General features: G+C 47.2%; 1 protein-coding gene across 1 annotated transcript; it reads right to left on the reverse strand.

The window, feature by feature from the left end:
* Positions 1–3,431: 3,431 nt before the first annotated feature.
* Positions 3,432–10,056, reverse strand: LOC146237226 (homeobox protein unc-4 homolog). The gene is made up of 3 exons (XM_084685891.1): positions 9,735–10,056; positions 8,610–8,785; positions 3,432–4,855 (listed from the first exon to the last, which is right to left on the reverse strand). The coding sequence occupies exons 1-3, from the start codon at positions 9,988–9,990 to the stop codon at positions 3,737–3,739; spliced, it is 1,551 nt and encodes a 516-aa protein (XP_084542017.1). The 5' UTR covers positions 9,991–10,056; the 3' UTR covers positions 3,432–3,736.
* Between the last annotated feature and the right edge of the window lie 1,944 nt (positions 10,057–12,000).

Here is a 12,000-nt window from a genome sequence, read left to right on the forward strand (position 1 = left end):
CGAGGAACCGTTCTGGAAAACGCTAATGACAAAAGCTGCTAATTTCCTCTCCGCTGCGAGGCAGGAGGGATGAGAGAGAGAGAGAGAGAGAGAGAGAGAGAGAGAGAGAGAGAGAGAGAGAGAGAGAGGAAGAATAGAGAGAGGAAGGATGAAGAAGAGAGAGATTGAGTGTTGCAAATGAGACTCTTGAAATTACGTCTGTAATTAATTGTGCGAATTTGTTTCTATTAAATAAAAATAACACGTATTGAGGAACTTAATTAACATCAATTAAGCCTGATATCCTCATTTGAAAACGGTGTAATAGAAAACACTATTTCACCTATCTCTCTCTCTCTCTCTCTCTCTCTCTCTCCTTCTCGCTCTCTCTCTCTCTCTCTCTCTCTCTCTCTCTCTCTCTCTCTCTCTCTCTCTCTCTCTCTCTCTCTCTGTCTCTCTCCCGCTCTTTTCCCTCCCCTCCTACCCCTCTCCTCGCCACTTCCTCCAACTCTGGCAATAGAAGGGTTGTTTACTGCCCCAGGCCCCCTCCCCTTCTCCCTCTCCCCTTCTTCTGAGAATTATAAATGAGGGATGGAGGGATGGAAGGAGTGAAGGTGCTAAATTAGCTGGCTGATCCGCGCGCACCATAGCATACACATCCTCCTATTACCGGAGCCCGGCCGCGCGCCAGCCTTAATATTCCGGGCATGAAGCTCGCGCCTAGATAGCAGATTTATCAAATGGGAAAATGAATGTATGATGATCAGTTAAATTGAAAATCAGCGCGCGGGTGACAGGCCGCGCTGACACCTCCGTAATTAGAAAGAAAAATGAAGGCGTCCCGGACGCATAATAAAGCAAAAACAATTTACGCCCCCCAACCCACGCCCCCACCACCGTAATGATTGCGCGTTCAAATTGAAAATTTCTCCCGGTAGAAATTGAATTCATAAAGTATGATTCATGACCAGGACCGGGGCACAACGGGAGGCCTGCCCGCGCCGTGCGCAAGATCGATTGATAGTTTGTCTTATAGGATCCTGGTCTTCGGGTATGTGTGCGCGTGTGTGTGTATCTGCAAACTTTATAGGGCGCCAATTAGCATACGTTTTGGCCAATAAGTCCTCGCATGCTCTCGACTGCTAAACACACACACATCTAGCACCACCGTCCCTGACAGTGCACGTGGCCGACAGAAAGCGTCGGTCTCCACTTTAATTGACAGAGTTTCTTCACACGCACACCCCTCTCCCTCTCTCCTTCCTCCCCCTCTCTCTCTCTCTCTTGCTCCCTCTCTCCTTTCTCTCTCCCCCCCTCTCTCCCTTTCTCCCTCTCCCTCCCTCTCTCCCCCTCTCCCTCCCTCTCTCTCGCCCCTCTCTCTTTCTTTCTCTCCACCAGCACCACTGGCTGGGGGGAGGGGGGTACTAATTAATCGCACTCTCTGAAACTAACCGATTATATTTTATGAACCATTTCCTGCTCAAATAAGAATGGAAAATACAAATTTCACAGAGAGCGCGCGGAAAGAACGATTAACGTGATTGTTTCGGTGGAAAGGGACATTTCCTCGGGCCTGTGAAAATAATGTCCTTATGAATTAAATAATACCACAATTAGCCTTTATTGATCCCCCTGTCTGCGGATAAACTCTTCAGTCTTTAGCCGTCTCACTCGCTTTCTCTTTCACCCGCCCTCCCCCTCACTCCCTCCCTCCCGCCCTCCCCTCCCTCCCCGTCTCTCGGACTCTCTCTCAAACGCAACTATAGATGCCCCCCCCCCTCTCTCTCTCTCTCTCTCTCTATTCTTTCATTCATTCCTTTCTTCTCCTCTCCTCCCCTATTCTCCTTCTCTCGTCTAATTATTTTTCCTATAAAGCCGCTGCTTCCTACAACGCAAACACTGCAGTCCCTCACAGGAAATTATGTAAATATTATTAGAGGAACTCGGGCGCGAGGAAATTCATTTGCGCCGGCGCACAGCGGACTTAATGCGCGCCCCCTCCTTTCCTCCTCTTCTCAATTTATTTGCAAATATAAAGCCGGCTCGGTGACCGCGAGGGATCCGGGATATTTAGCCGCGCTGTCAACAGAGCCTCCCTTCGCGTCCAAACAGAGTTTTCCGGTCAGAATTGATGGTTTTAATAATTGGGATTTCAATTTCCAGGGAATTGGTTGCGTTTACACTTTATAAACTACAGCCCCTACACTTCCAATGAAGAACGTGTTTTATATCTCTATCCTCCTCCCTCCCATTTTCTCTTTCCCGGTCTATCTCCTTCTCCTGTCCTCTTCTATTCTATTCTTGCTATACCTATTCACCTATTCACCTATTCCTCTCCCCCCTTCCTCCTCCCCTTCTCCCGCCCTCCTCCTCCCTCCTTCATTCCTCCTCCCTCCCCTCCTCCTCTTCCCCTCCTCTTTTCCCCTCCTCCCCTCTTTCATTCTTGGCAGCAAGCCTGTCCACACCTTACTCCAGACAGTTTTACCAGATATTTTATTTCTCTGAGTCCGCGCAGCATATGTCCTGAAAGGATCCCTCCCCCTCTCCCTTCCTCCCCCTCTCCCTCCCTCTCTGTCCCTCTCTCTCATTTTATTCTTCCCCGGCTGTGCCAGCCTGCTCCTATCTCCCTCGAGGGACCCGCGCGCCCCTATTAGAACAAATGGTGAGGCGCGGACGCTTTTGTAGAGAGGCGCTCGCGCCGCGCCTGTCCTATTATGTGCGACACATGATCAATAGGGCGATAACGCCGCGACATCAATATAAGCGACAGGACAATGAGGGATATCATCGAACATCTATCTTAATATAGCGCAACTACAAGCCGCTCCTGACAATGACGACAGCTCATGAAAATTCCGCCCCACGAATCCAACTCACCATCTCCCCTTCCTTTTCTAATATGGGCGTGCACACACACACACACACACAGGCACACACACACAGACGCTGCAGCTGCTACCGCTACTGGGGCTATTATTTTCCAATTTCAATTTGACACCCCTGCCTTTCATGCTAATTCTATTATTGTAGGAAGTTTATGTGATTCCATATCACTGGAAATCGGTAATGTATAATAACCCTCCGGGCTAAAGAAGGAAAAACCACACCCGGAAACCCGTGGCAGCCGGTGGGAAAATAATTACTTTCATATCAAAACTCTGCAGGAGGTGCGAGGTCCCGTTGCCTGCGGCCGCTAACCTCATTTCAGCGGGGCCGTTCAAATGAATAAATTTGTTAAAGCAATAAACACAAACACCCAGCCGGACTTTAGCACGGTTGACAGAGAAAGGAAATTTATCCTCCGTATACAAAACAACAACCAGCATTGACATCACAGAGCACGCGGTATCTCACTTTGTCTGGCAAGACAGTGATATTAGTAGAGGCTAAATCGTTTAAACAATAATTTTATTTATCAAAATGTTTACATATATAAATATCTTGAATACTTTCTCAATTTTTTTTTACAATGTCTGAGGATTTCTGCTGCTCGGTGAGATATGTCATTTCTCCAGGTTTACAGAAAAACCAAACAGCCTTCTCTTCTGCTAATTTAAAAACAAACGTTTATAGAACCCTATGAGGCAGCTTCCGGCTTCATCTGACTATCAGATAAATCCGTTTGAAAAATAGAAGGACTGAGTCCAACATTGTTGTTGATATGTTTAAAAGGTGTCTCGCGTGGAGCTTTGGGAATGTTAGAATAGTCTGAGCAGTGCTTCTCGCCTCTCTGTGTGTGTGTTGCTCCTCCGCTGTGTTAGTCCATGTCCACGTCCTCACCATCTGGCACCGGCGTCGCGGCACAGTTGGTGCTGGTCTCAGAGCAGTCGGAGCGGACCGGAGAGGAGCCGCCGGCGGGCTTGCCCTGGCAGCCGCTGGCGTCTGTCTGTGTCTGAGTGGAGACCGGCTCGCTGCCGCTCGAACTGGACTGGGTGGTTTGAACTGAGACGCTGTTAGCGGGGGGCAGGAGACCCCCTTCGGAGGGCAGGGGACCCCCTACGGGGGGCAAGGGATCCCCAGAGACACCCAACTTCCCCGGGGGCCCTCCCGTCTTCCCGGGAACCCCGTTACCGACGTGATTGTTGCCATAGTGCTTGTCGTCGTGCTCCTCTACGTTAGGGTTCCCGAGGGCCGGGGGGGTGGGGAGAGGGCTGCCAAAGCACAGAGACTCCACCTCGTTGCCAGGACGATCCTGTGGCGTGTTCCTCAGCGCGGTTTGGGGCACCAGGAAGCCCAGGGGTTGGGTGATGGGGTAAAGCAGGAAGTGACCCTTCCCTACCAGAGGTCGCTGATTGGTCAGGGGAGGGAAGTCCAGTTGCGGAGGTTTCCTCCGAGGAGTGGCGTCCGACAGCAGACTCTCCACGCTGAAGGGGTTGCGTTTCTGGAGGCCTGACGTCCTTACCCCGCCCGGCCCAGATCCCAGCATGGTGCCTGGGGACACCTGCTCCAGCAGCCCCCCTGCGCTTCTTTGGTTGTGGTGGTGATGGTTGTGCAGCAGATCTAATCCGTGTCGGGTTTGGTCACAGCTGGGTTCGGTTTGGTGTCGTCCGGTGGACTGTTCGGAGTGGGTGCTCCCGTTACCGGTGGAGAGCGGCTGCTCGCTGTCGGTAAACTGGGACACGCCGCTGTCGCTGTCGGAGCCGCCAGGCGTGTGGAACAGCTCACCAGAGAGCAGCTTGTTCTGGGACTTCAGGAGTTTACGTTCCTGTTTGCGTTTCTTCTTGTCGGCCCGCTCACGCTCGCGGCGTGCGATCTCCTCTGGGTCCATGGGCTCACCGCTGCAGCTGGTGGGGTGGGAGTTGTGGGCTGGCCGGCCAGGACCCTTCTTAGTGTTCTCCTTCTTTCTCCATTTGGCACGACGGTTCTGGAACCACACCTGAACAGCCACAATGAAACGTGTCAAATGTCATTGTTTTCACCTTTGGAGATATTCCTTCATCACCAAAAAACACATTTACTGTAGTTGTTTGAACATTGAACATTAGAAAGTAGAAGAGCAAAGTATTGCAGAGCAGAGTGGAGCAGAGCAGGGTCGGGCAGAAGACAGTAGATTAGGGTAGAGCAGAGCAGATCAGAGTACAGCAGGGTAGAGCAGAGCAGACCAGAGTACAGCAGGGTAGAGCAGAGCAGATCAGAGTACAGCAGGGTAGAGCAGAGCAGATCAGAGTACAGCAAAGAAAAGTTGAGCAAAGGAGAGTAGAGCAGAGTACAGCAAAGTAGAGCAAAGTAGAGTACAGCAAAGTAGAGCAAAGTAGAGCACAGCAGAGTAGAGTACAGTAGAGTAGAGCAGAGTACAACAGAGCAGAGTACAGTAGAGTACAACAGATTACAGTAGAGTAGAGCAGAGCAGAGCAGAGTACAGCAAAGGAGAGCAGAGTACATTAGAGTACAGCAGAGCAGAGTACAGCAGAGTAGAGCAGAGTATAGAAGAGTACAGTACAGTACAGTATAGAGCAGAGCAGAGCAGAGCAGAGCAGAGCAGAGCAGAGCAGAGTAGAGTAGAGTAGAGTAGAGTACAGCAGAGCAGAGAAGAGTACAGTAGAGCAGAGCAGAGCAGAGCAGAGCAGAGTAGAGTAGAGTAGAGTAGAGTAGAGCAGAGCAGAGAAGAGTACAGTAGAGCAGAGCACAGTACAGTACAGTACAGTAGAGCAGAGTGCAGCAGAGCAGAGTACAGTAGAGTACAGTACAGTAGAGCAGAGCGGAGTACAGTACAGTACAGTACAGTACAGTACAGTACAGTACAGTACAGTACAGTACAGTACAGTACAGTACAGTACAGCAGAGCAGAGCAGAGCAGAGCAGAGCAGAGTACAGTACAGTACAGTAGAGCAGAGTGCAGCAGACCCTTTCTTGCACTACTCCAGGAAAGCCTCAGTGGAGTCCACATGCTAAAGAACCTCTTAAACAAGAACTCACACATCACTGAACACACACACCTCATAGAACAGACCCACACATCTCATATAGTACTAACACACCTCATAGTAACAAAGGGCCCAGACTCCACCAGGAAGTATTGATGGTTGTTATTGGCTGATTAAGTGTCTCCTCTCCCTGGCTGGATCACTAACAACTGAGATCAGAGTCTGGGAGTACACCAGGGTGGTACATAAACAAACAAGTCAAAGGTTACCTCAACCTACTCTCTCTCTCTCCCTCTCTCCCTAGCTGTCTCTCTCCTCACACACTTTAATTACAACCTTAAAACTCAGCTAAATCCTAAACAAAACACACAGCGGCCCTGCCACACACACTCTTCTTCCGGTCACCTGATCTGCCCTGGCCACGAGCTGGGCCTCTTGTCACAACCCTCCAGGCCACAGAAGCACAGATGCTGGGGGGGGGGGGGTTGATTGTCAATCGAGTCGACAACGTTAATAGGTAATTCTCAGCAATTACGTTTAATTCTACCGTGCCTAATTTGTCCATCCCTCTCCATTCATTCTTTTACCCAATCCCCCCTCCTCCTCTTCCTCCTCGTGGCACGTCAAGCAAGCCTCACCAACCCCCCTCCCTCTTCCAAGACCCCCGCCTTCACCCCCCTTCCTGCTTTTCTCCCCGAGCCGAGGAGAAACCCGCCCGTGTGCCGACACTCTACCGGGCCTCTCAGCGCGCAGGCGGCCGCGTGGTACAAGCTGATAACGCGTAGAACCGTGGCATGCAGAAGTGGGGCTGCGCGTGTGTGTAGCATAATGATGTTTGAGACGGCACACAAACACGTGCGCGACAATGCGTTCGTGCTCCTTATGAATTGTTAATGTCTGGTATTGGCTGTATCTGTTCGCGCACGAACCCGGTGATAAAGGAGAGTTAAGCAGCTTGTGGGAATCGTAAGCCGAGGTTTAGGAATGAAATCCCCCAGCAAGATATTAACACACTCAGAACATACACTCTCCATCTCTCTCTTTCTCCTTCGCCAACCATATCTTTCCGTCTCTTTCTCACTCGCACTCTCTCTCTCTTTCCATTTATTTTTCTTTCTTTATCCGTCTTTCTCCATTTATCTTTTTCTCGACACTACAGAGAAATCTCTCTCCGTGTTACATGTTGACACGAGCCAAAACAACCCACCGTTCATAGGCACCCCCGTGTTGATTCTATGCCGTATTAATTTAAATAAATAAAAAAAAATGCAAACTTCACTTTGCAAAACGGAGACACATATCTGGTTGGAAGTCTACTGCTTAAAAAAAATAAGAAAATGTTGTTTTGGGGGAGAATTTAGAGTTGTTTGGTTTGAGACTCTACAGTCCATATCCTGAATATTGCGAAAGCATCTTAAAATAACACACAAACATGTCTTGACAGGATTAATGACGCTTTGCATGTAAATGGGCAGCCTGGATTTTGAAGCTCGCTCTTTATCACCTAAAGCCACGGTCGGGGTCTCCCCTCCGCGCAGACTCATCTGAAATAACTGGTCAAACCCTTCCCACACAGGAGAGGTCAAAGTTCAGATGTTATCACAGGAGAGGTCAAAGTTCAGATGTTATCACATTCCCTGAACGAATGTGTCCCGATAATCCAATAATAAAAATAACTATCTTGGTTTTAATTCAGTGGGCAGCAATAATCCATGTCCCTCGCTCTGTGGTTGGACTCGTCACTCCTGTCCGCTTATAGGCCATGCAGAATGTGTACCTTGTAGTAATCATGTAGGCTGGCAGTTTAGGGTGTTTACATTTTCTTTAAATAGAAATTAAATTATGATGACAACATACATTTTTTAATAATGTGATAATAATATTGTATTGGTCCTATATTATTGTTGTTGTTTTTTTATATTATGAGTAGCCTATACAATTGCGACAATTAAAAAAATATTAATATTGGGGATAACACTATTATTAAAATGATGGTCATAATTAGCAATATAATGCATACTATGTCTGTTTTTTTCTTTTAAACAATTATACATAATAGGCTACTATATTATTATTGACATTATTACAGTCAAATGTATAGCCTTATGAGAAAAAACGTTTTCCTCCGTTGCTAGTCTTTTACATGAAGCCTAAATATGCTGACTAAATCAAAAATAATGATGTCTAAAAATGGAAAATTATGAAAATCTAGTACACACATTTTTCTAATCCCCACAATTCACTTCTAATAAATAACATGACAACATAATATTCGTTTTTGTGTCACTGACCATGTAGGGCATATCTTTTTTTACTCCCATTGTATTATTCTCGTAAATACATATAATCTGTATAATGTTTGTTGCCTCATATCTCTCAGGTTGCTCAGCAAATAGGCTTGTAGGTTTATTAGCCAATTTAATCAATAATCTGTCCCGAAGCATAATTCTCCTCGCACCGTATTGACGGCTCTGTAATTGACAAATAGTTGTCTGTACGGGATCTCCCCATGGACAAACAGACCACAGCACGAGGCCTTGTCACCAGGACAACCAAACGAGGGGCAGTAAGATGAAATAACAAAATCAACTGATATATTTTTGGATTTCCTTGTGTTGTATAGCCTATAGTAATTGCTTAGTTATCTATCTTAATATTTTCGCCAATAAACAGTAGGCTATAGCTATTCTGCACATAGGAGAGTAATGTATAACAGTTGACACGTCAGGTTCATGTTTGTTTGTTTGTTTGCATGTTATTGTTTACCTGAACCCTGGATTCCACGAGGTCCAGTCTGAGCGCGAGCGCCTCCCGCATGAACACGTCTGGGTAATGGCTCTCGTTAAAGGCCTTCTCCAGCTCCTCAAGCTGCCAGCCGGTGAAATTCGTCCTCGTGCGCCTCCGTTTACAACTGGGGCTATCCTTGTCATGGTCCCCCGAATCTAAATCCGGTATGGCGCGCGAGAGAAAAGAGAGAGAGAGAGAGAGAGAGAGAGAGAGAGAGAGGGCGAGAGAGAGAGAACGTGTGTGTGTGTGTGTGTGTAAGAGAGAGAGAGGGAGAGAGAGAGAGAGAGAGAGAGAGAGAGAGAGAGAGAGAGAGGGCAAGAGAGAACGAAAGGTTATCAAATACATGTGTTTTACTGGACAACGTAACAATACTAAAGCCAGCACGAGCTCCGTTTGGCGCAAACAGATCATACCCAGAAAAATGCTGAGTGTGTTATGTTTTTTTCTTTTTTTCTATTTAGGGTTGGAGAGTTTAAATATTACTGGGGAATTTGAAGAGTTTATCCGTTCATTTCTCTATTTAGTCTAATAGCTAGATTAGGCCTATAGGTTATATTTAAGAGTACTTAATTTAAAGCTATTTAAACATGCCTTTCATTGTAGCTTATTTAGTTTATTAGCCTACTTATTTAAACTGTAAGTAATAACAAAATATCTTTCAATAAAACAACGAGTTTATTACACATTTGACTTCATGGTTTTTAGTGTTATTTTGTTTGTAATAGCCTAGTTATATCCTCTGGTACATTAGCATATCCTACTTAGTTACATTTAGTCATTTACATGTAGTCATTCATAGTTGTCGCATTCTTGTGAAATTGTACCTTTTCCCCCCAATATTTAGAAAATTTAATTAAAAAATAGGTTATGATTTTCAATCCATTACGAAAGTATAAAACCCAGGGTGAATAGCAGGCAGCGTTTTTTAAATGTTGACCCTCAACTCGAAAGCACAACGGTCTCGGCCCATGTCGCCTGCATATTAAAAAATGTATTAATTTAGCAGACACAACAAGTCCTTACGAGATTAAAACCTAATATTGCTGAAACCCACACTCGTTTTTACTGTCCCCATCCTATCCTCCGTTAATCTCAGTTTCCTACCGGATAGTTTATACGGTTGTCCGTCTCCGTTCAACCCGCAACCGGACGACAAAAGCGGACTGGAGTTCACCGAGCAGGAGCCGTTGAGTAATCCGTCTATGGAGAAGGGCACGGCAGCCGCCGACTGCAGATGGTGCCCGGCAAGATCGTAGACGTGGTGGTGGTGGTGGTGTCCGAGGTGGTAGGGGAAGCCCACCATACCGCCTAAAGAGCCTCCGAACTGGGCTTGGGTGTGCTCTATTATCCGGCTGTCCATGCTCGCCGGAGCGGTGGCGGGGCCGAAGTGTGGATGTGGAGGACGGAAGTGTGGGTGAACATGCAGAGAGAGGAGGAGGATAGGAGAGAGGGATGAAGCGACGATAGGAGGGGAGGAGGACGGATATGGCGAGACAGGGTGGCGTGGAGAAGCTGTGTGAAAGGCTATAGGGGCGGAAACAATCGCGTGCTGTCTTTTTACCTCTTTTACCGGCACCGACAGTAACCCTCCTATTCTCCTCTCGTGCTCTCCGCCTAATTAGGCTCGAGGGCTCGGGGAATTTGGGACCAATAAGAAACGTTAATCGTCCAGTGACGTCAGAGGCGCAGTTAGTGGAAAGAAGGAGTGAGAAGAGAGGGGAGTTGCAAAAGGAAGAAAATATGCGTTCGCTATATCCTTTGCTAATTGCAACTGACATGGGGCGCTATAAACAATATAACTCCTGTCATATTTGGAGGAGACAGAGGGGAAGGGGGGGGGGGGGTTGATCGTATAGCCTAAGTGATTGATATTCAGTTAGCCTACAATCATGCCAAACATTAGGTTTCAAAAAAGTCTGACACGTCTGTGTATTTTTGTTAACAATAACTAAATTACAGAAAACGATATTGCTCTCATTTCCACGTTTATCCCTCTCTCTCTTTTTCCCTATTTCTTTCTCTCTTTCTCTCTCTTTTGCCCTCTCAATTTCGCTCTCCCCCATCTTTAATGGTTTCCTATGCCTATACTCTTTCTCCCTCTCCATCATTCTCTCTCTCTCCCTCTCCTTCCTTTTCTCCCCCTCCCATCCTTCTCTCCCTCTCCTTCTCATTCCTTCTCTCCCTTTCCTTCCTTCTCTCCCTCTCCTTCCTTCTCTCCCTCTCCCTTCCTTCTCTCCCTCTCATTCCTTCTCTCCCTCTCCTTCCTTCTCTTCCTTTCCTTCCTCCTCTCTCTCTCCTTTCTTCTCTCCATCTCCTTCCTTCACTCCCTCTCCCTCTCCCTCTCCTTCCTTCTCTCCCTCTCCTTCCTTCTCTCCCTCTCCCATCCTTCTCTCTCTCTCCATCTCCTTCCTTCTCTCCCTTTCCTTCCTTCTCTCCCTCTCCTTCCTTCTTTCCCTCTCCCTCTCCTTCCTTCTCTCCCCTCCTTCCTTCTCTCCCTCTCTTTCCTTCTCTCCCTCTCCATCCTATTCTCCCTCTCCTTCCTTCTCTCCCTCTCCCATCCTTCTCTTTTTCCTGTGAAAGTGATGTTTTCCAATTACTGAGGCATTGAGCGCCAAATAGACTGATCCAATAACCGCGCCTTCCCAGCCCCCCTCCCCGGAGCCGTCACATCGTATTTACAACTACAAGCCTTTCCTCATCTCGGCGCCACTTACCCCCCCCCCTCTCTTTCTCTCTCTCTCTCTCTCTCCCTCTCTCTCCCTCTCTCTCTCTCTCTCTCTCTCTCATATACACAGACACACTGCACTAACAGTAGCTCAGACACACACCTTTTAAAGGTGATTTGTTGGTAGCTGGTCCGTAACTTCCGCATCATTATGTCGATCTCTCACCTGCGCAGTGTCTCACCTGCGCAGTGTTCAGCCCGATCAGGCGAGCTGTTACACTGGAATCACACGGCACGCGCCGCCTGTGACTAGAAGCTATACACTGCGCTGGGCGGGGAATTCAAAATAAGAACTCTCAAATGGCCAATTTTAAACTTTTGAACATGATAGATGAATACTATTGGCTTTTGTCTGTGCGATGAAGACCATACAGGCTATTTAAAATATATATCAGAACATTTATCAAGCAAAGAAAATTCTTGACAATCACATATTTTTCTATTTTGTGGATGTTACTCTTTGTTGAATGACATATTTCATAGTGGACTCCTAGTTAGAAGGGGACAGGGTTTTTGGTTCAAATATGTCTTAAGAGGGAGCGAGAATGACATTAGGAGAGGACAGAAATTGGATAGCCCCCCTGTCCTCGTGGATGTATATTTGCGCAAGGTAATGGGAGAAAGAGAGAGAGAGAAAGCGAGCGA

The sequence above is a fragment of the Hypomesus nipponensis genome, chromosome 21 (genome assembly GCF_054491055.1).
Source record: "Hypomesus nipponensis isolate SF chromosome 21, ASM5449105v1, whole genome shotgun sequence".
In the NCBI taxonomy this organism is placed as follows: Eukaryota; Metazoa; Chordata; class Actinopteri; order Osmeriformes; family Osmeridae; genus Hypomesus; species Hypomesus nipponensis.

What these genes read in the sequence shown, in the direction of transcription:
- LOC146237226 (XM_084685891.1), bottom strand. Translation starts at nt 9,990, where the DNA reads ATGGACAGCCGGATAATAGAGCACACCCAAGCCCAGTTCGGAGGCTCT. An exon ending in ACAACCGTATAAACTATCCG is followed by an intron (nt 8,786 to 9,734) that starts GTAGGAAACTGA and finishes TACCGGATTTAG; the next exon opens with ATTCGGGGGACCATGACAAG. An exon ending in TCGTGGAATCCAGGGTTCAG is followed by an intron (nt 4,856 to 8,609) that starts GTAAACAATAAC and finishes GTGGCTGTTCAG; the next exon opens with GTGTGGTTCCAGAACCGTCG.